Source organism: Anguilla anguilla, chromosome 12, assembly GCF_013347855.1.
Source record: "Anguilla anguilla isolate fAngAng1 chromosome 12, fAngAng1.pri, whole genome shotgun sequence".
Taxonomy (NCBI): domain Eukaryota; kingdom Metazoa; phylum Chordata; class Actinopteri; order Anguilliformes; family Anguillidae; genus Anguilla; species Anguilla anguilla.
The window spans coordinates 158,881-182,483 of NC_049212.1; the positions used below are offsets into that span (position 1 = coordinate 158,881).

The window sequence follows — 23,603 nt, forward strand, 5'->3', positions numbered from 1 at the left end:
TCAAGGACACTTCGACATGCCCAGGGCGGGGTGACCGGGGTGTGGGGCTCATGACCGGGGCAACTCCACTCCAAGTTACCCCTAAGTCAGATTACAGACCATGCAAACATCGATACCCCTCCGCCCAGAGGCCGAGGAGGGGATTGGCCCTGTGTTTGATGTATTGTTAAAAGTTGGTGTCGTGGTTCCCTGCCCTAATTCTCCATGCAATACCCCAATCCTGCCTGTGAAAAAGCCTGATGGGTCTTGGCGTTTTGTGCAAGATCTGCAAGCTGTAAATAGCACTGTGCAACAGCGTGCCCTGGTTGTACCTGATCCTGCCAAGTCCCGAGCAATGCAACTTATTTTACTGTGATCGATCTTGCAAATGCATTTTTCAGTATACCGGTTGATATCAATTTCCAGTACTGATTTGCTTTCACATTTAAATGGGGCGACATAGCTCAGGAGGTAAGACCGATTGTCTGGCAGTCGGAGGGTTGCCGGTTCAAAAACCTCGCCCTGGGCATGTCGAAGTGTCCTTGAGCAAGACGCCTAACCCCTAAACTGCTCTGGCGAATGAGAGGCATCAATTGTAAAGCGCTTTGGATAAAAGCGCTATATAAATGCAGTCCATTTACCATTTACCATTTACCAAATGAAAGAGATACACCTGGTCTCGCATGCTGCAAGGCTATGCTGAATCACCAGCTGTATTCTCTGCCGCGCTGCAGGAAAACTTAGAGGGCTGTCCCGGTTATTAGAAAATAATGTAGGCTACTTCGGTGGTAGTATGAGGTTACAGAAGAAATCATAGGACAGATGGACCGACGACAACGTCGCCTTTTCATACGTCAGTGGGCTAATTTGCCTAATCTTCGAGGGACTTTAGACCGCGGTGGAAACGCAGACAACAATAGGCTGAAGGAACCTTTTACTTACTTGAAAAGTAGTTCCTGGGTACTTTTGGTGGAAACGCGGCTAGAGGGATAAGGGATAAGACCGACCTCAACTGACGCACAGAAATCGCTAGTTCTCACGGAGTTTAAAAACTCACCGAGAACCAATACATTTATTCTCACAGAGTTTAAAAACTCAATGAGAACCAACACATCAAGGGGCATGCGCTAGTAACCTCTGCTCCCAACATACCGCACGAGGGCAGGCAAACCGAGGGGTTCAATCCCTTCAGAAGATTGGGCTGCAGTATTGGGGCTGGCCCGGCCCTGCTGTGCCTCATCAGCCTCGTCATTGTCCTGCCAATCCAATTAGCCCACAAGAGGTTCTGCAACAACACCCAGCCTTCGGAGCCACGAAGCTGAGGTGACAAACTGCCACAAGAAGTATGCGATTGCAGAGGACGAAGCTTGGCTGACACCAGGAGCTCTGCCACATCATTATGCTACAAACTCCTGGTGGCGTTATGCTAATAGGACAGCAAAACAACACTCTAACTGTTCTTGTTATGTTTGCTCTCACATGCCTCATTCCACAGGGGGAATCCAACATGCCTGGTACAAAATAACAACCGCAAATCCACGTTTCGGGGCCTGGATTCGAGTTGTTTCTGTGAATTGCAGCGATGCATCGCTTCTCTTTTCTTTAGCTTTCAGCAGTCTGTAAAAAGATAGCTCTGATTTCTCGTTGAATGTCCATGGACCACTGGTTCTTTGGTAAGTTGTAAGGATCACTGTCGAGTCCAACTGCCTTTAATTTAAGCAGATAATCGTTTGTTTTACTCCTGGTTTTGCAGTTTCCTATACTAAAGGCAGCCATGTCGCAGGATGTTTTGCCACTCAGTCCCGACTAAGGGGGCGTATTCTGGTGGGAAAGTGACGTCAATGCATACCCTCTATATATAAAAATGTCTTAACTTTGGGGCCATGTTGTTCAGTATACTGTCTTGGACAATCCGTTTGTGAAATATGTGGTCATTTGTTATTGTGACAGTTGAGGCCAAAAGTCTACATACACTGAGGCTAAATATATTTAAACTCCACACATTTCTTATCATCATACATTGCTTTTGGCAAGTCAATTACATCTAAGGTAATTTTAAAACAATTGATTAGAAATAGATTTATTTAAGGTTTAATTCACTATATCAGAATTCCATTGCGTCAAAAATTCAGCAAGTTGACTGTCTCTGAACAGTTTGGAAGATTCTAGGAATTTATGCAATTACTTTTTAGAAGCTTCTGATCGGCCAATTTTCAAAATTAGGAGTTCATTGGGAGTTAATTGGCACCTGTGGCTGGGCTGTATTTAAGGTCCTACCTTTAGAGCCACTGCCTTTTAGCCCTTGATACCACAGGAAAATCCAAGCAACTCAGCCAAGACCCCAGAAAAAATTGTGGACCTCCACAAGTCCGGTTTCTCCTTAGGAGCAATTTACAAAAAACTGAAGGTAACACAAGCATCTGTACAAACAATTGTATGCAAATATAAAAATCTTGTGACCACACAGACACTGAATCGTTCAGGAAGGAGGCACAAATTACCTCCCAGGGCTGAAAAAACTCCGAAAGGTTCAACTGAACCCCAAGACAACAACAAAGGAACTGGTGAAGGAGTTGGAGGCATCCAAAGTATATAAGTATACCCAAAGTATATACAACCAAAGTATCTACATCCACCATGGAGAGGATCCTACATCGCCATGGCTTAAATGGCTTAAAGACAAATTAGTGAAAGTATTGGAGTGGCCAGCACAAAGCCCTGACCTGAATCCCATAGAAAATTTGTGAACTGAACTGAAAAAGCATGTCCAAGTAAGGAAGCCCACAAACCTGACTGAGTTACACCAGTTCTGTGAGGAGAAATGGGCAAAAATTCTGTACAGTATTGTGAGAAGCTTGTGGAAGGCTACCCCAAGCGTTTGATTTAAGTTAAGCAATTAAACGCAATTCCACCAAATACTAACAAACTGTATGTAAAATTTTGACCCACTGAAAATCTGATAAAGTACATAAAATCTTAAATAAATCTGTCTCTTATCTATTATTTTGAAATGACCTCTTATGGAAATAAAGTAGACATCCTAATTGACTTAACACATGAAATGTATGGTAACATGAAATGTGTGGAGTTGTGAAAAATTGAGTTTGAATGTCTTTAGCCGAGGTGTATGTAAACATTTGGCCTCAACTGTACCTTCCAAAATAGTTGTGAGTAATACCACATGTTGTTTACAGTGTTTTCGTATTTTCTAGTACAAACCGGCTTGATCAACAATTAATTGATCCAATAGGTGACAGAATATCCTTTCTAACGATGTACAATATGTCTAATTTTACTTTTGGAATAGCGTTTTATAGCTTAGCGTAAGCAGAAGTTTTGTCTCATTATAGTTCCATTACGCGTTCAGTCTGCGCCAGCAGTTAAAGACCCTGCACCTGGCAAAATTTTATCAATGACTTTCGTAATTTCTTGGAAAATATTATTATGCTTGAGAAATTCTGAGCATGGCTAAGGCAGACGTTTCCTGCTATCCCTAACTGATATATTGTTTTCTGGGCCAAGTTAGAACTGGGGAGCGACAGCATTGATTCTGTCTCTGTCTCGACCTACTGAACACAGATAAGATTTCATTGTCCAAATGTAAGTGTTACTGCTGAAAATATTTTGGTTACATACGTTATTTTTTAAATTGAATTTCTTTAAATAGGTCATTGGTATTTTATAATGAGGATATTTCACACTGTAACGTAAGCGTTTGTTTGTAGTGTTGTAGTATTTTTGTGTTTAACGCACCAGATGTGACCTGTACAGTAACATTGCCAAAACAGCTATCCAACATTATTTCAGGGATTCTGACTCTGCCCTGTATGCCTATTGCTCACCTCCAAGGCTTTGAATAGATTCTTCTCTCGGTGGTCACCAGTACACTCCAACATGTCTTCATAGATGTCCACCAGAAAGGCAGTCAGATAGGCTGAGCTATGACACTTCTGGAGCTGCAGCACCTGCTCCAACAGCCCTTGGTAGGAAGACAGCCCATGGTCCTGCAGGATACTTGTGGGGGGAGAGGCAGGGAAGAGTGAGGGTTATAGTTGAGTGTTGGGAAAGGACACAAGAGACCCAAGTGTAAGGTGAGATGAGACCAGTAAAACATTTTTCTTTGGTTATACAATTAGTGGTATTGGGTCACTATAAGAGGAATTGGTTTGATCAGGGTAGCTACAACAGATGAAGGTGATGGCAACTGTCCTTATTGACCTCTCTGCAATTCATCACTGGAATTCTGGTTACGAGGATGTTATATTCTTATTTTCAGTCTTTTGGAATTGGGAGGAGGGAGGCAATAGCATGGTAAAATGGCAAACAAAAAATGACTCCAGCTTCAAAAATGTCTATACAAACATATCAATAATATTAAATAAAAATTTAAATATCCTAAAAATCATTATTACTTTAAATTCTCGTGTATGTTACATATATATTTCATGTTGCAGTTGGAAATACTTTACTTTATTAAATGTCCCTTGCTGTATTTGTTTCAGCATATGGTACTTGAGATTAAGACCAGACACTCATATCCCCTACAGGGGACAAAATGAAATTCCAGGTCCAAGGAGGACAAATATTATTGTGTGATAACTACCATTCTGTCAGGCTAATTGCATTAGTTATTAGATTTGCTAACAATCATTGCAATGTGTAAGGAAAAGTTTAATGGCGCTTGGACCAAAACAGAGCTAGATCCAAAAAATGTTGCACAGATTGCATACAAATGGCAAGAAAAAGAATGAAAACAGAATATTAAAAAAGCATGTTATTTTCTGCATAATGCAGCAAGAGAATTATGCATAAAGGTCCAGTGTCATATTATTTTTCATCACTTTTATAATAACCCACAAGGTCTACCAAACATGTTGACATGGTTTTTAAGAGGAAAGAATACTGCAGTACATTTGTTTAAAAAATCTAAATACAATGAGTTTCTTGACATTAAAGTTAAACAGGTTGTTTAGGGTGGGAACAGCAAGTTTTTCACAAGCTCTGCATTGATTGGCTAACTGGGTATCAAACAATTGTATAAAAATATCCTTAAATAAAAGCTGAGAATGTGCACTTTAACTACATGTGAATTATTTGATTGCAGATCTAATATTGTAGAGTTCAGAGACAAACAAGAAAAACAATTGTCTTTGTCCCAAACATTATGGAGATAACTAAGTTTCATGCCACACTGCACTATCAATGGCAAAACTAGCTGCACTTCTATTTGTAAGAAGTGGGACCTTTAAGAGGACAATGTATGAAAATAAAGAGCTAGAAATCCAAAGGTGTGCAGTTGAAGCATTCCATGGGAAAAACAATTACATTTAAAGAGACATACAGTATAATATTCATGATAAGCATAATTTCCACTTCATTCAGCAGGGTATCTTCATCAAAATTCAAGCAGAATTTAGGCAGTTTACTGGCTTATGTTTCCAAATTTCCTCGTACTTCCTTCAGGCAGTCTTTGAGTATTAAAATGAATAAAACAGAATTTTAGACATGATATCATGCATAGTTTGATCACATTTGCAGACATGGGCATTCACATACTTAACATAAGTGCGAAAGTGTACTTGATGAGCACTTTATCTAGACTTGTGCTAAGGCCACTCCGGTGCACAGAACCACAATGCACCAAGTTGGTGACGTTTATTGTTGACAGCTTCTGTATTTACTGAAGGAAAATGCCACTGAAGAACTGAGGTTCTGTTCCATCCACAAAACAACCTTTGTGTTTTTTTTAGTAGTTTGCAACAGGCAGTAGTTTGCAACAGTTCTGTCAGAACACTAAACTAGAAAAGTTAAGTCTGGTAGCCAAATACTGTATTACATTCAAGCAGGCATTATAACATTATAAAACTTAATTTACCATTTTAAAACAAATAATTTATAACAAAAGGGTGATATCCATTTCCATAAATTCCATAAATAAGTACTGTGGCGTGGATCGGGGCATGCCCCCGCAGTGCCCCTCCCAGCCTTATATACATCAGCTCAAACCTGCCACCAGGCCAGCTGTTCAGGACCCGGGACAGCGCCACGCTATGAAGCCCAGCCACAGGACCCTGGAGAGTGGCAACCTTGAAATTCCCCAACTCCCTCCTTTGCACTCAAAACACCTGAAATGAATGAGGAGACACAGCTGCCGCCACTCCAGGGAACTGGGCTGGGAGCTTAAAAGGAGGCCTTTGTCTCCCTTGAAGAGAGGGTTTTGGGTTTGCAGCGGAGCTTTTAATACCTGTTTGTGATTCTGTTTGCATTTCAGAGTCCGGTGGAGAAGCAGGACCACATCCCTCTTCCAGCTTTGAAGAGGGATTTTCTCAGCGGTCTCCCGGTCATCGTTACCCCAAATATCAGTTACTTTTATTTGATTTAGGCAAGAAACATTAGTTGTTGAGAACGGTTTTGTTTTGTGTATAATTTTTGTTAAATAAAAGGCCCTGTTGGGCTGTTTTTCCCAAACCTCCGGTCTGTGTATTTCTGTGCCGCCCCACCTGCACTGTCATGCCCAGTGTGCTGCCACAGCTTTGTAGTGGCAATCCTTTCCTTACTGTCAACCTGTCAATCAGCTGTGACCCGGCTTTACATGGGCTGGCTCTTGATAGGCGGGTATGGTTGTCTACCCCTCATGACTGCATGGGCTCTCCAACCCTGTCCTAGTAGATATGCAGCCATATACTACTCCTGGCGGGGTCCCCCCCAATACATACTACTGCCACTACCCACTGTCTGCTATATTGCAAATTCCCTAATTGCCGTTTCTACCCTCTTCCCCACGCTGCCGACGGGGCTCTTGCCCCAACCCTGTCACCACCTGCTGTTTCTCATCACTGCCACCTGGCCCCACCCATCACCTGAGCCACATCATACACCTTATAAAACTGTCGGCACCCTGAGCCAACCAGAGGAGGATGGGTTTCCCCCTTGAGCCTGGTTCCTTCCAAGGTTTCTTCCCATCTGCCACAGGGAGTTTTTCCTTGCCACTGTTGCCTTAGGCTTGCTCCTGTGGGGGTTTAGGCCAGGGTTGTCTATAAAGCGTATTGTGACAACTGCTGTAAAATACGCTATACAAATAAAATTTGATTTTGATTTGAGGTGGTGTTGCGAGAGGTCAAGCGCTGGCCCGCCCAATCAGAGGCCATGCTACAGGATGCGCTGGACGACGCTGAGTGGGACAGGTTCCAGTCCACCTCTGATGACGTCAACAGGTTTACGGAAGTGGTGACCGGCTTCATTACAACGGTGGTGGATGACGTCATCCCTACGGTGAAAGTTTTCCAAACCGGAAACCGTGGGCTGACAGATCCATCCGCGTTGCTCTGAACGTACGCACCACTGCCTATAATGAGGGACTGGTGTCTGGGGACATGACGGAGTACAAGGCGGTGTCCTACAGGCTGAAGTGAGCAATCAAGAATGCGAACCGTCGCTACAAGGACAGAGTGGAGTCTCAGTTCCAGCAGCGAGACACCCACGCATGTGGCAAGGACTATGGGACATTACAGACCATAAGGGCAGGCGCCCCCCTATGGGGAGTGCTGACACTACTCTGGCAGACGACTCTTTTTATGCACGGTTCGAGGCTAATGAAGAGGATTATGAAGGATTCTTTCCATCCCAACAACGGACTGTTTGAGCTGCTGCGGTCAGGCAAACGCCTACGCAGCCACAGGACCAGCACTGAGAGACTTAGGAGGAGCTTCCTCCCTCAGGCCATCAGTGCTTTTAACTGCACAGCCAGGACAACTGTCCTGGAATAGTTTGACCAACTACCCGTTTACATCTTTTCTGCACATATTTTTCATATTTTTTTGAATACCTCAAGCACATAGGGTAAACGTCCCTATTAAGCCCACCAAATCCGCTTTTCAGACATTTTTAATATATACTGCCCCAATTTAAGTGAGAACATTTTAGTTAAAATGAAAGTCTAATCTCTCATTTGAAGTGTCAATAATTAATTTATACCAATTTCTAATGTTTTTATTGTTTAATTTGTCAAAATATGTCAAATGTCTGGCATGGGCTTAATGGGTACCTAACGTACCCTTTAAGCCCATGGGTGTTCCAAATAAGCCCACTTCATGATTTGTTGATAAATAAATACATATTTAAAAAATCTTAACAATACAAACTTGTTCTAATCAAATCTGTAATCTCTTAGCTCTCAATAGCTATTTTCATTTTGTCTCCACTCCTATCCTATGGCCTGTAAATGGCATTTGAAATAGGCATGACCAGCCTTTTTGCTGTGTTGTCAACACAGAAAAAGCTAAACTTACAACATGTCTTCTTTGGAATGTAGCCAAAAAACTATTTACGAACAAAATCAAAACTATAGTAGAAATAACTCTTCAATACTTCATCTTTCAATATGTGCTGTCATTTTGTCTGTATCTCTATCCTATGGTGTGCTTTTGGCATTTGAAACTGGCCAGAATTTCTGGTCCAGTCAGCTGGTTGAAAGTGCAGGTGTTTTTTTATGAAGATTTCTGAAGACCGACTGACTGAACAAAAACAATTTCAGGTTCAATACTAATGTTCTAAGGATAGTAAATGAGTCAATTTCAGGATTTACAATTAAACAATAACTTTTCAAATGTTAATCACATTTAGGATTGTAGTTTGAAAACATTGTAAAAACACATTTTAAAACCATTCAGTTCATTGTGGAGTAACGTTAAAACATACAGTTCATTATGAGGAGACATCAGTCATAACATATTGAAGCTCATGTATCTTTAGCCTATAACTTAAACAAAATAAACAAGAAAGATGTCAACATTTCTGCAATTTCTACTTTCTCCTAGACTAAATGTAGGCCTATGCTCTTTGAGGTTATTGTATCGTTTTAGTAAGGCTATCATTTGCTCCATGCTCCATCTTAGTAGTGTAACATAACATAGGTTATAGGGTGGTCTAAGCTTTATTTTATTTGTTTGTTTCAATCTTTTGCCCACGTTGTGGTTGTCTTTGTCTTACTCTAACAAGTCGTTCATGGCTTTCATCTTTTTTTTGTAGATTTTCAATGACCTCATGATTGCGCAAATAGAATGGTCCAGGTCCCTACAGCCCTGCTTTGCAGAGGATGAACTTGCGCTTCCATCATGCGTGGACATGAACTGTAGTTCTTTAGTCATCTTAAACTAAAACTCATCGGAAAAGTAAAGATTAAAAAATGATTGCTAATGTTAAGATAGAACATAGGCCTATCCAGAATGAACTGACCTATGCAATATCACAGATATTTAAACGTGGGTATTAATTATCTGAATTATGGAGCTGATTCAGTAGGTGAGGTCAAAATTAGGGAGGAAAATAGTTCAAAGGTCAAAAGGGAGAAAATCCCCACTGAAACACAGTAAAGTGGGCTTAATGGGAACAGGTGGGCTTAAAGGGAACATCAGTGCATTTATGGTTAAAAGACAGAATATTTTATTCTACTCACATGACATTAAAAAAAACAACTATATGAAATAAATCTATATATGGTGCACTAATATAATATGAAAAGTATAAATTGATCATGTAGAGAAGTAATTAGCTATACTCATTTATATCCACCTCAGACAGTGTGATTTTTTTGCTAGAGTCCCCTTTAAGCCCATCAGGTAAAAATGTTAATTAAAAAATAAATAAAGATAAACATACACATTTATTGTCTATTTAACAGTATAATAATATAAACTGCATACAAAAATATAAACTATACATGCTTATCATGCTTTATGTCATTACAATGAACCATGCTATGTAACTACTGTACTGATGCAGCATGTGGTCTGTTTGCTAGCGTGCTAAAACTCATATTTTGATTTCAAAAGATACAATATTTCTAATTCAGGTAATATTCTAACATATGTCTCATTCAAAACACTAATCACTTAAATTTTGATAACAAGTGAGTACTTTCCAAAAACAATAGTATAAATATACAAAAAATGTTATTTTCTGAGGGTACCAAGTTTTTTTGCAACTTCTTCTGGGATCAGCAGGCACATGCCACACATGTGCTTCGATAACTCACTATCGACAAATGTGATTGACTTACAATAAAAAGTGTCATTTACGTAACAAGCAGCTTCATTTGAAAAAACAACACACAGCAAAAAATGATGATGTAGTTTTTTTTTATTTGACTCAGAAGTTGCAAGTGGGCTTATATGGTACGTGGGCTTAATAGGGACGTTTACCCTACACCTCTTTACCTCTATGTACACTGCAGCACCTTACCGTCCTAAGGTTTACTTTGTATTTTTCTTTTTTGTTTGTACTAACTGTATTATATTGTATCAGTTGCACTGCTTCCTAAGACTTATTTTAGGACTTACTTTTTTACTTATTATATTGCTCTTTTTTTACTCCTTTTTATATTCTTCTCTCTTTTTATTTTTATTCATGTTTTCTTTTTTGTATACCATTATTATTATTGAAGCGTTATGTTGCAGTCTACCAGGAGTTTGTCTCACCAGCATAAACCAGACAAATAAAGCCCTTTGAACCTTCTCTTTAAAAGTTATATAAACAAAATTTTATAAATGTATATGGCTGCAGTAAGCCAATACATATTGATGTGTGTGGGGTTTGTCACCCAAAACGTTTTAAAAAATTTGGCAGCTACATAGGCACTCTACAACTGAGTCACATGGTAGTGCCATAGAGCACACATTTGTTAAAAATCGAAATTCATGAAAATCACTGTTGTCTTTTAGTGATTAAAAATGTGCTGTACTGATCAACTTCCTCACCTGGAACCTATATCTTTACCTTATTTGTTACCACCATTTTGGACAGGCTATTTGCCATTTTCCTCTGTCCCCAGTTCAGGCTTAACCACATGACAGAGACCTATGAAACTTGGTGGTATTGGGTACCTCCATACCTCCCTTTGACCACTGCGTGATTTTGGCACTGATTGGCTACTTGCTAAGTGGCTGTGAGGGGGCTAGTAAAAAAAAAAATTTAAAAATGAAAGTTAAAAAATGAATAAAAATTCACTAAAACCTTTTTTTGGTAGATATTCTAAACCTACTGCCCTGACTAATCTAAGCATGAATATATCGATGTATGATTTGGAAAATTCTTTGTGCAGGCTGTTATATTACGTTATTTGATAAAATTCTTGTTATTTCCTGCTGATGAGAAAAGATGCATTACTTCATTAAGGGCGTTTTCTCAATAAACTGTAGGTTAAAATACATTACATTATAAATTATAAGAGCTCAGCATGAACACATACCCTTTGAGATAGTTCCAGGCACTCTCATTGTGTGGAGCCTTCTTGATTTGCTCTAAACAGTACCTGTGAGAGAAAAGTGAAAAATGTTAGTGAGAGAAAAAAAAAATTATTTTCAAAAAAAAGTACTTGGGGATAAATATTGCAAAATGTATCTGAGTCAGGGCTCCAGACTAACGTTTTACATTGGTTGCACTGGTGCACCTAACTTTTTCATTTAGGTGCACCAGCACATAATTTAGGTGCACCCAAAATTTTTCACCGCGCCTTTTGGCACCACAATACATTTAAGCGTTACCTTTTTTGTCAGTTCCCATACACATTGGTAATTTCTTAACACATGATGTAAATGATTGTAATTAGGAATAAAGGTGCAGACAAATGTTTTATCTTTATTTAAATCACAGCACAAACAAGAAATCACAATAACCTCAATTGTTTTAAAAATAAACTTAGAAAGTGCTGATGTTTAAAGTGCTTGACAAACTCAAATAAATGAATCAAACTCAAATAACTCAAACAGAAGGGTGCGCGGCTCCCGGAGGAGTACATGGCGCGGTTTCACACATACATGCCATTTTTTCCCCAACCACATTCAGCGAAGGAGAATATCAGGGTCAGAGCCAATCAGAGGCAGAGTTGGGGCGGGTCTTCGCAGAATGCGGGTGGGAAAAATAAATAACGCTACACATATACACACACTGTACTATGACGGAGTATTAGGGCCACAATGAGGGGGGAAAAAAAGAGATTTCGAGAAATGAGGTCGTAATATTACAAAAATAAAGTTGTAATATTATGAGAATAAATCGTAATATTATGAGAATAAAGTAATAATTGAGAAAAAAGTCATAATATTATGAGAACAAAGTCATAATATTTTGAGAAAAATGATAATAAAAATGATACTTATGATAATGTGGTGCTGATGTTATTTGTGAAACCTATACTAAAGTATAGCCTCACAAGGTACTCCACCTTCCTCATTTTAACGCAGGCGGCAGGCTGCTCTTCTGATATTTCCCGTCTAAAATAACACGTAGCCTTATTACGACTTTTTTCTTCTTCAAATAATCTGACTTTATTCTCATAATATTATGACTTTTCTCATAAAATTACGACTTTATTCTCGTAATATTACGACCTTATTCTCAAAATCTCCGAATTTTTTTCCCTCAATGTGGCCCTAATACTCTGTCGTAACACACAGAGACAGACCTGCTGTAAATGTCAGGCGCACCGGTGCGACCAATGAAAATGTTTAGTCGCACTTGACAGATTTTTGGTCGCACTCTGGAGCCTTGATCTGAGTGACAACCCAGTTACTGACTTTCATTAGTAGGCCAGACTGAAATGCAATTGCCAAATTCCATATGCCGAATAACTATGTCATGATTCAACTTTTTAACCCCTTCACGCAAGCCCCCTATTGGCCAGGACATAGGTGTCCTCAGATTGCTGAACTCAGACATTCAGTGCTATGAGTGGAAACTATTTGTTCTAGCTTTATTAGAATACGATACACAACAGCTATGCAAAATACAAAGTTTTTAAGTGCTTCCATTGTCACTTGGTCATGCATTTAACAACATCCCTGTAGTCTCACTTGCAACTACACCCCCAAGCATGACACACTAGACAACTGTGTCTATCTGGGAGTTCATAAAAATATTCTTTCACTAACAAAATTTCGTATTCCATCATAGTAACAAGATGAAGCCAACAATACCGCAAAGGGATGCCAGTACTACTATGCTACTAATTGAATAGTAAACTAAACAAGATGAATTCCTGTGGAATTGTACCAGGTCAATCTTCTATACATATCTGTGACTAAATATGGAATAAATATACAACCTTACCATTGGTTTTACGCATAGAGATGCCCCTTTCAAGATTAAGGTCATATATTGTCTTGGACAATCAGTTTGTGAAATATACACTAATTTGTGATGCCACTTTCCAATGATGTATAACATCTCTAATTTTAATTTTTGAATAGCACTTTATAGCCCAGTTCACACTGGCTGTTGACAGTTCACCTATACACCTATTCGATCCTATACGCCTGCTCGACCACTCCACTCTGCAGCAGCAGGGCGCATTGTACCCCCTCCCACCCGAACCAAAGGGATCACAGAGCTTCTCCACCCTAGCTCCCCAGTGGTGGAACAAACTCCCCGTCCCTCTTCGAACCTCTCCCTCAATACCCATCTTCCGCCGTGACCTGAAGACTCATCTCTCCAGACTATACCTGGACTAACTACTACCACTCTGTATATTTCACTCTAAATCCACCCCCCCACCTTTTTCATGACACTTGTTACATGTTCCCCCATCCCAGCACTTTTTGGTAATTTGTATTTGTCTTAATACTGTAGCTTATTCTTCTGCCTAGTTGGCTTTGCAGAGGTTAGGTCAGAATAGTGTTCACTGTGTGAACTAAACTGTGTTCTTGGCTAGAAATAGCTGTACAAAATAAGTACTCTATCTTATTGAACCTGTGTTTTGTAGCTGACCATGAAATGTACTTTTTGTACGTCGCTTTGGATAAAAGCGTCTGCCAAATAAATGTAATGTAACGTTGAGCACCTATCCAGTCCTCTGTTATTCAGCTGGCTTGAAGCTCGTTGGGTATCTTTTTTCTTAACATTTTTATTGATTTGGCTCTCTACTCCACAACTTTAGATCTGTAATGGAGCAACTGCACATTTTCAGCTTTTATTTAAAGGCATTTTTACATTCTGGTTTCCCAGTGTAGAAACTACGGCACTTTTATAAATAATCCCCCATTTGAGGGTGTCACAATGTTTGGGACAAATGGAGTCACAGGCATTTCTGATTAGTCAGATGTGTTAAATTGCTTCCTTAATGCAGGTATAAGAGAGCTTTCAGCATGTAGTTTTGATTCTAGCCTTTTGATTGCCTTCGGAGTCTGTTATTGGCATTTGTCATGTAAAGACCAGAGTTGTACAAATGAAAGTCAGGGAAGCCATTGTGAGGTTGAGAAAAAAGAAAAAAAAAGTTAGAGACCTAGGCCAAACTTTAGGCTAACTAAAATCAACTGTTTAGGACATCATTAAGAAGAAAGAGAGGACGATGAGCTCAGAAATCACAGTTGCCAGGTAGGCAAGAGCTCTACAGTTGGAGTCCAGTATGAAGGCCAATAGGAACTACCCAAGATCCAAAGCATCTGTGAAACATGGTGGTGGGGGGTGTTATGGTTTAGGCATGTATGGCTGCCACAAATACTGCCTCATTTATTTGGACTGATGAAGTAACTGCAGATAATAGCAGCATAATTAAGGGCAATTCATTGCATTCATCACAGACGTCTTCATTGGCTTACCAGGCTCTTTGCCCTTTCTTCTCAATGATGTTCCAATTATGTTTTGGTTAGCCTAAGGTTTGGCCTACATCTCCAACTACCTTTTTCTTATTTCTCAGCTTCATAATGGCTCCCTTGACTTTCACAGGCACAACTCGGGTTCACATGTTAACAAAAGCCAATAACAGACTCCACAGGAAATATGGAAGACAGAATCAAAACTAGATGAAAGTTCTCTCATACCTGCACTAAGGAAGCAATTTAACAAATATAGCTATGTAATTCTTACCATAGATGGCTTTCTCTGGAGGAGGCAACGCATCACAAACCAATTCGGAATGCACTTCTTTATACCTTACCACAGCACTACTAACCTTATTTTATCATCGTGCACATTTAAAAAGTTTTTTTAATGTTCCAGTTTTATTACCCAGAAAAGTGGATAAAAAAGTGGAATTATACACATAATGAACTTGTGACTCGCAGTCAAAACAGTCAATACCAAAATTAATACATAAATTAATTAAGGCCGATTCGAGCCAATATGTTCGAAAGACACCAAAGAATGAGCGTAAACTGCACACAACAGCAATATAAAAAAACGAATGCCGTAGCAATGCCATATTATGCGCTGGAAAGTTCTTGGAAATGCACTTATTGCCCCAAATCAGTCAATGAATTAAGGCTCCCAGACGACAAAAACAACACTGTTTATTATAGGCCTCAATAAAAAAAAAAAATTGGATGCAGCCAAGGGAAATCGGGCAATCCTCCAAACAAGTGACGACAGTGTCCGATTCCAAGCAATGGTTGGAATGCTTGCTTGAAGGCAATTATATAATTGTGACCGACACACCAGAATAAGCTAGTTTTTGCTCATTTAACAACAACGCAGTGACTCTTTCATCTCCGGCTTGCTGCCACTGAATTTTGAAACGGAACAACCTCTCGTTTTCTGAACGAACATCTCTTAAAGGCACAATGCGTCACATTACAGTTCAAACATAACAAAAAGGAAAACAGAAATAAATACATATGAATTAAGTTTTTTTTTGGTGCATGAAAGATGACCAGTTTACCATTATACATCTTTAGATAGGCAATACTGTAACACAGGAACACCTTATCGAACAGATGAGTCTTATATTTGTTTTTAGCATGTAATACAACAAAATAATAAAAGACAATTTATGTGACAGTGTCACAAGTAATAGCATATATTTTGATGGCTTTGTTTCCATGTTCAGCCACCTAAGTCCGTAGCTATGCTTTGTATTACTCTGATCAAGAACAAGTAAAGTTACTTGAAAGAATTTAGGAAACATTGGATACCATTGCTTTGGAATACGGCTTGTTTAATGTGTAAGCTGAGATAGCCAACATTGTTTCATGTAACTTGGCGCAATTTTGACATACTATTAATGGCAGGCCTAGATTGGAATGAAAGACTTATAGCTTTGTATGTGTGAGTAACTTGGCATTTTAACTTACAATTTTTCATTAGATTCGTCTTTTTGTACTGTGCAATGAGTTAGTGATAATAGTAATTCATATAAATATAGGCTGAGAGACATGCACACACATACATGCATGCAAACACACATTCTAGCTGAAAGAAACACATGGATTGAAGTATTGTGCATTTACCATGAATGAGAAAAAATATTTTCAAAAAGAAGCATTTTCAATGGGCTATTGTACACGACAAACCTACTAACTGTTTGTATGTCAGTGGAGGATATATATGGGAACATGTATAAATGTTGTGTCGCAGTGTATAGCCACGCCTAGTTAAAAAGAATTGAACAGTAGAAACAGCAGAGCGGTGTAGTTAAAACGCAACAGTGATTATTCAGTTTAATTTGACACCCATCAGTACTGTTATACAGTCGGTCTGTCATCTTGCACTACCCAGTGAACTACAAACTTTATACAGACTGCCCGTCGTCTGGTTAGCAAGGTGGCTAACGTTAATCTCGGCCGAAATGCTGGAACGCGGAACGGTGTAGTGTGTGAGTATATTTTATTTGTAGTTGTATAAATACAGAAATATGAATGACTTTCCCGGAAAGATTATGCAGATGCAAAAGAAAGAGTTTAAATGTTTAATTTTTAGTTACCCGGCAAGGCAATGTAATGGACAGAGTTTTTCATGAGGCCGAGGGTGACTCGACCCTGTGCTATCACACATTCAAAAGTTTTGCAGGCAGCAGCACTACCCAGGGCACTACTAGGGAAGGAAACGTAGGAAGAACAGAATTTTGTGGTTTTAAACAAGTGCAGTTCAACACTGAACAAAAATATAATGCAACACTTATCAATTTCAAAGATTCTATTGAGTTCAAAGGTAATAAACTGAAATAGATTCATTAAGCACTTATCTATTGATTTCCTGTGATTGGGGATACAGATATGCATTTGTTAGTCACAGATTCCCCAAAAAAGAAAATACCATGAAATTAACAGAATACCGATAAGTATCTTGTGTGACCACCATTTGCCTCATGCAACGCAACACATCTCCTTTGCATTGAATTGATCAAATTGTTGATTGTAGCGTGTGGAATACTGTCCCACTCCTCTTCAATAGCTGTACAAATTTGTTGGATATTGGTGGGAACTAAAACACATTGTCGTATACACCGGTCCAGAGCATCCCAAACATGCTCAATGGGAGACATGTTTGGTGAGTAGCCTATACAGGCCACGGAAGAACTGGACATCTTGACAAAGGAGAAATGCTAGCTAACAGTGATATAAACAAATCTGTGGGAAGAATTGGAGAGAAATAAGATATTTGTGCACATAGAACAAATTTTTGAGGTATTTAAATGCATTAAAAATGGCTGAAAACGTAAGTGTTGCATTAATATTTTTGTTCTGTGTAGAAATATATGTCATATGTCATTTTGCATGTGCAGCAAGGCAGTTGACGGTAAACCCGGTGAAAATGGCGAAAGCGGAACTGTTTGAAGTGTGGGTGTATTATATTATTTTAGTGCTTATTCATTTCAGTTATTGTCTTGCACCAGCTTCTATAGGACCAGTAACATTACCTACGGGATGTGCAACACTGATTGTAGAGTTTATTCCTGTTTCTGTCCTGTTGTTAGCCAGGTACGTAACGTTAAACACAGTGAAAATGCCGAAAGCGGAACTGTCTAATTTGTATTTTATTAGGATTTCTGAAATATAAATGAGTTTCCCGGAAAGATTTTTCAGATGCAAAAGCAATAGTTTAAATGTTGTATTTTTAGTTAGCCAGCAAGTCAGTGTAAGAAGTTAGAGATTTGCTTCAGTCAGAGGGGGGATTTGAACCCAGGTCTATCAGTCCCGTGAAAAGTTCTAAAAGACACTACCCAATGAGCTACGAGGGAAGTAGACATCATTGCTGCAAAGTTGTTCTGTTTTGAACGTGCATACTTCTATTTATGTTCATTTTGTGTTTGTATTCAATGTTTTGTCTCCAGTATGAAACCCTCTACCTGCTCGCTTGACCCTATTCCAGCTTACCTTTTCAAGAGCACTTATGATAAACTGTTATTAAATACACTTATTATAAATTCCTCCCTAGAATCAGGCATTTTCCCAAACCATTTTAAGACCGCAACTGTAAAACCTTAACTCATAAAACATAGACCTCTCCTCTCTTAGTAATTACCGCCTCATTTCAAATCTACCTTTCCTGAGCAAGGTTTTAGAGAAGGAAGTGTTTAAACAATTAAACAAACACCTTTCTGAGAATGGTATTCTTGAAAATTTTCAATCTGGCTTCAGAGCGAACCATAGTACAGAGACAGCTCTCGTCAAAGTTTTAAATGCTGATAATGGAAGTATACCTGTCCTCATTTTCCTTGACCTTAGCGCCGCCTTCGACACTATTGACCACAATTTTTTACTTGGCTATCTTGAGAAATGGGTTGGTCTCTCTGGTACAGTTCTAAGCTGGTTTCAATCATATGTTACTGGAAGGAAATTCCATGTCAAAATCGGGGAACACATATCGGAAACAGCAAATATTGACTATGGTGTGGCACAAGGCAGTGTCCTAGGACTTTTGCTGTTCTCAATCTACATGCTGCCACTGGGATCCTTAATCCGTCAGCATGGCGTGAACTTCCACAGCTATGCTGACGACACACTGCTGTATGTATCTGTGAGGCCTGATGACCCAAATACTCAGTGTAATCTAACTGACTGTGTGTCAGCCATTAATGAATGGATGAGCAACAACTCCGTAAAGCTAAATGAAGATAAGACTGAGATCCTCCTTGTTGGCCCAAAAAATAAGAGGGATCGTGTTCTTGCTAAACTGGGACATCTGACCTTGCAGACACGACCACAAGAAAGAAACCTCGGTGTCATTTTAGATTCTGACCTCAATTTTAAAGCCCATTTTAATTTGTTGACCAAAACTACCTTTTATCATTTGCGCAATATAGCGAAGGTGAGAACTCTACTCTGCCAGCAAGATGCTGAAAAGCTTGTTCATGCTTTTATTTCTAATTGTCTTGGCTACTGTAATGCACTATATACTGGCTTACCAAAAGCAGCCATTGCAGAACTACAGAACATTCAGAACGCTACTGCCAGGGTTTTAACAAAAACTAAAATGAGAGATCATATAACTCCTGTTTTACACAACCTACACTGGCTCCCTGTATCTGAGTTGATTTTAAAGTCTTGCTCTTAGTTTTTAAGGCACTAAATGGCCTCGCCACCTTTTATATCACAGACTCCCTATCGTTTTATGATCCTCCACAAACCCTAAGATCCTTCCACAGCTGTTCTTTTAACTGTTCCCAAGGTCACCACAAAAACCTTTGGGTATGCTACTTTTAGCCACTACGCCCCAAAAATATGGAACACTCTGCCTTTAAATAGTAGACTTGCTGGCTCAGTTGACAGTTTTAAATGACAACTCAAAACGTACCTTTTCAATATAGCCTATAACTAGCAGTTGTCTGTTTTAATCTTTTATGATTATTTAATGCACTGTTTTCTCTTTCTTTCCAAAGAAACTGTAAATGCTATTTTATAAATAGTAACACTCATTGTTCTTATTTTCTCCCTTCCTCCTTATGTATGTGTATGGTTTTAAACTTGTGTTGGTGTTTTTTGTTTGTGCTGCTGAATTGTACAGCACTTTGTAACTTGGCTGGATGGTATACCTGCCGTCCCAATCTGAATTTTGGGAGGAAAAGCACATCATTTTAATCTTGCCCATCACATCACACATCATGTGGGCAATGTGATCAATGTGTAACAATGATGATCAATATGGAGATTTAGCTTGTGGCTACCTACACTTCTCAAGTAGATCAAGAAAAGATATGCAATGACAATTCGTTTTAAATAAAAACTAATTTGACTATTTTATTGTGTAAAGGGATTCAAATATTTTGTGTATGGCTTAGGCCTACCTTTAGAGCCACTGCCTTTTTGCCTTTGATACCATGGGAAAATCCAAGCAACTCAGCCAGGACCTCAGAAGAAAAATTGTGGACCTCCACTAGTCCAGTTCCTCCTTAGGAGCAATTTCCAAACAAATGAAGGCACCACGAGCATCTGTACAAACAGCTGCATACAAATATAAAAATATTGGGACCACACAGACACTGCATCGTTCAGGAAGGAGGCACAAATTAACTCCCAGGGCTGAACGAACTACGGTCCGAAAGGTTCAACCGAATCCCAAGACAACAACAAAGGAACTGGAGAAGGAGTTGGAGGCATCCAAAGTATATAAGTATACCCAAAGTATATACAACCAAAGTATCTACATCCACCATGGAGAGGATCCTACATCGCCATGGCCTGAAAGGTTGTTGTGCAAGGAAAAAGTCCCTACTCTAAGACCAGCACAAAAAGCATAAAAAAGCCAGAATGAAGTTTGCAGGTGATCACCACGACGAAGACCTAGCCTTTTGGAGGAGTGTTCTCTGGTCAGATGGAACAAAAATGTAACTGTCTGGCCATAATTATCAGCGCTATGTATGGGGGGGAAAGGGTGAGGCTTTTACTCCAAAGAACACCATCCCAACTATGAAGCATCATGTTGTGGGGGCGTTTTGCTGGAAAAGGGACTGGTGCACTTCAGAAAATAGATGGCATAATGAGGAAGAAGGATTATCTAGAAATACTGAAGCAACACCTCAAGACATCAGCTAGGAAGTTAAAACTTGGTTGCAGTTGGGTCTTCTAGCAGGACAATAATCCTAAGCATACCTCCAAAGTTGTAACAAAATGGCTCAAAGACAACAAAGTGAAAGTATTGGAGTGGCCATCTCAAAGGCCTGACCAGAATACCATAGAAAATTTGTGGACTGAACTGAAAAAGCATGTCCCAGCAAGGAGGCCCACATACCTGACTGAGTTACACCAGTTCTGACAGGAGGAATGGGGAAAAATTCCAGCAAAGTATTGTGACAAGCTTGTGGAAGGCTACCCCAAGCATTTGATTCAAGTTAAGCAATTAAAAGGCAAAGCCACCAAATAGCCTACTAACAAAGTCTATGTAAACTTTTGACTCACTGAAAATCTGATATAGATATACATAAAAGCTGAAATAAATCTGTCTCTTAGCTATTAATTTGAAATGACCTCTCATCGAAATAATATCCTAACTGACTTAACACAGGAAATGTATGGTAACATAAAATGTGTGGAGTTGTGAAAAATTGAGTTTGAATGCCTTTAGCCGATGTGTATGTAAATTTTTGGCCTCAACTGTAGCAAGTAAAACTACACATGTCCTGGATCATAAACCTCCTTGACCACAAAAGCTCATGCAAAATCTGAGGGTGATATGCAGAACTACTAAAGATATATACAGCAAAGCAGTGTAAGCAGTGTACCCCGGTGCCCCTTAGTGTCTCCAAATCTATACAAAATATCTAAATTGTGCATTGCTATATGTCATAACATAATCATGTATTTCACTACAATTCAACTGTTTTGACTCACTTTTGCATCATTTTCAAGAGGGAGAGATTTTCATTAGTACAGGTGGCCAAGAGGGGTCCAAACACCCATCCAAAAAATGAGTAAAATGTTTTTCGTCCATTATGAAGTATATCAATTTTCCCCTTTATGATGGTTTAAGATGAAACATTGTTAACATATTGAAAGATAATGCAAAAAATTGTGGTACACATACCTAAACTTATAATCATTCACACTTGTATGGCTTTCTGTACTCGGCAGTATGCTATCTTTCATTTTTACAAATGTTACTATTTATGATCAATCCAAGGGAAATTTACATTCATCCAGCACAGCATTCCTGGCTTCAAACCTGAAGCTAGCTGCTCTGCACTCTCCGGCTGAGCTGCTGACTGGCTCTCAACATCCACTGTAATGTTAGTTACATTCTCAATCTCATCATTATTCTCCTGAATCTCCTCCTCAACAACCTGCCTTGATATTTTCTGAAAAGAAAAAAAAAATCTGCGGATATCCATCGTTTCAGACAGTTCATTGACACTAACATTACTGAACGAGAAATATTCAGATCAGCAAAGACACTCTGGGTAACTTCACTGAAAAGGACTTACCCAAAGAAAGGCACTGGAGCACACAGATCTTCTTTTAAATAATTATTACACAAACACGACCAACGTTTTGATGCTACTGCGTCTTCATCAGAGTTAAAACGAGAAATATTTGGACTTGTCTACAGAACTCTGCGTAGTGCGTAGTCTGCGTAAGTTTGTCAGACAAGCGGAACTGTCAGTCTGTCACTCAGAACTCTGTGACCGAACTTCACTGTACCTGTGCTAGCCATCAAAGTCTGCAACCTACTGTGCCTACTAGTCAGTTAGGTTACTTACTGCTCGATTTGAAGGGGGTGATTTGTTTACGTTAGGGCTCCATTAAATTGAATGATATTTGGTGCTGTATCTCTTTTTTTCAGGGGTCAAAAAAATTTTTTTATTTTTTTTTGTGTGTGTCAAAAGGTCAGGGGCTGGACAAAAAACATCCAGGGCCCCGGAAGCCCACCCCTAGAGACACCACTGGTATCATCTGCAAATCTGACTAATGTCCCTGTCAAGGTCATTGGTATAAATGAGGAAGAGCAGTGGTCCCAGCACCGATCCTTGTGGTACTCCACTTCTAACAGCTACCCTGCTGAGATAATATCACTCCTACTACTACTCTTTGTGTTCTACCCTGTAGCCGAATCCACTCTGAAATACGTCCTCTAATTCCTACTGTCTTCATTTTACTGACAAGTCTCTCATGTGGTACCTTCACAAATACCTTTTGGAAATCTAAGTAGATAATATCATGTGCCTTGCTATAATCAAAACACTTTGTAGCTTCTTCAAAAAATACCAGAAGGATTGTCCCTTACGAAAACCATGCTGGCTATCCCTTAGGATGTAGCAACTTTCAAGAAGACTTCCAACTAGTCTCTAATGATATATTACAGTATTTTACATATTTATGCAAGTTAAACTTACAGGCCTGTAGTTTCCTGGACCAGTACGGTCCCCTTTCTTATATCAGGTATTTCTACAGTTTCTAAGGACTGTCCAAAAATACCTGCCAGTGGTTTAAAAATGACCTCAGCTCACTCTTTGAGTACTGTTGGGTATATGCCATCAGGATCTGCTGCCTTGTTTCTCTTTTGTTTAAGTAATTCATGCAGTACTTATTTATCCTCTATTTCAATATCGGATAAGACTTTCGGAGTACTGAATATGCCTTCCAGTATATTCGTAACCTCTTCTCTAGTAAAACTCTCAACAAAATAACAATTTAAGGCATCAGCAATATCTTTATTCTTAGAAAGTAATGCTCCTTCATTTCTGATGCACTTGATATCCTCTTTGACTTTCCTTTTCCTACTACAGTATTGAAAGTAAAGACTACAGTATTGAAAGAAACATATTTTCATATAGGCCACTGCGTAGAAATACAACAAGCTGCAGTTTGATTTATTTCATTATGGTGTGCAAAGATACATTTCCTTAGTTAAAATATGAAAAGTTTTTTCCAGATCCTGTATTTCTTTAATAAGCAATAAAATGTTGAAAATACAGATGTCTG

The 23,603-nt window shown here is 39.1% G+C and overlaps 1 protein-coding gene across 2 annotated transcripts in view; it reads right to left on the reverse strand.

Annotated features, from left to right (window-relative positions):
- Positions 1–23,603, reverse strand: part of fnta (farnesyltransferase, CAAX box, alpha) — a 71,775-nt gene that overhangs the window by 10,086 nt on the left and 38,086 nt on the right. For both annotated transcript variants that reach the window (XM_035385285.1, XM_035385286.1), the window contains exons 7-8: positions 11,225–11,287; positions 3,822–3,993 (exon numbers count right to left, since the gene is read on the reverse strand). In XM_035385285.1, the coding sequence (XP_035241176.1) occupies positions 3,822–3,993; positions 11,225–11,287 (235 nt within the window). The remainder of the gene's footprint in view (positions 1–3,821; positions 3,994–11,224; positions 11,288–23,603) is intronic.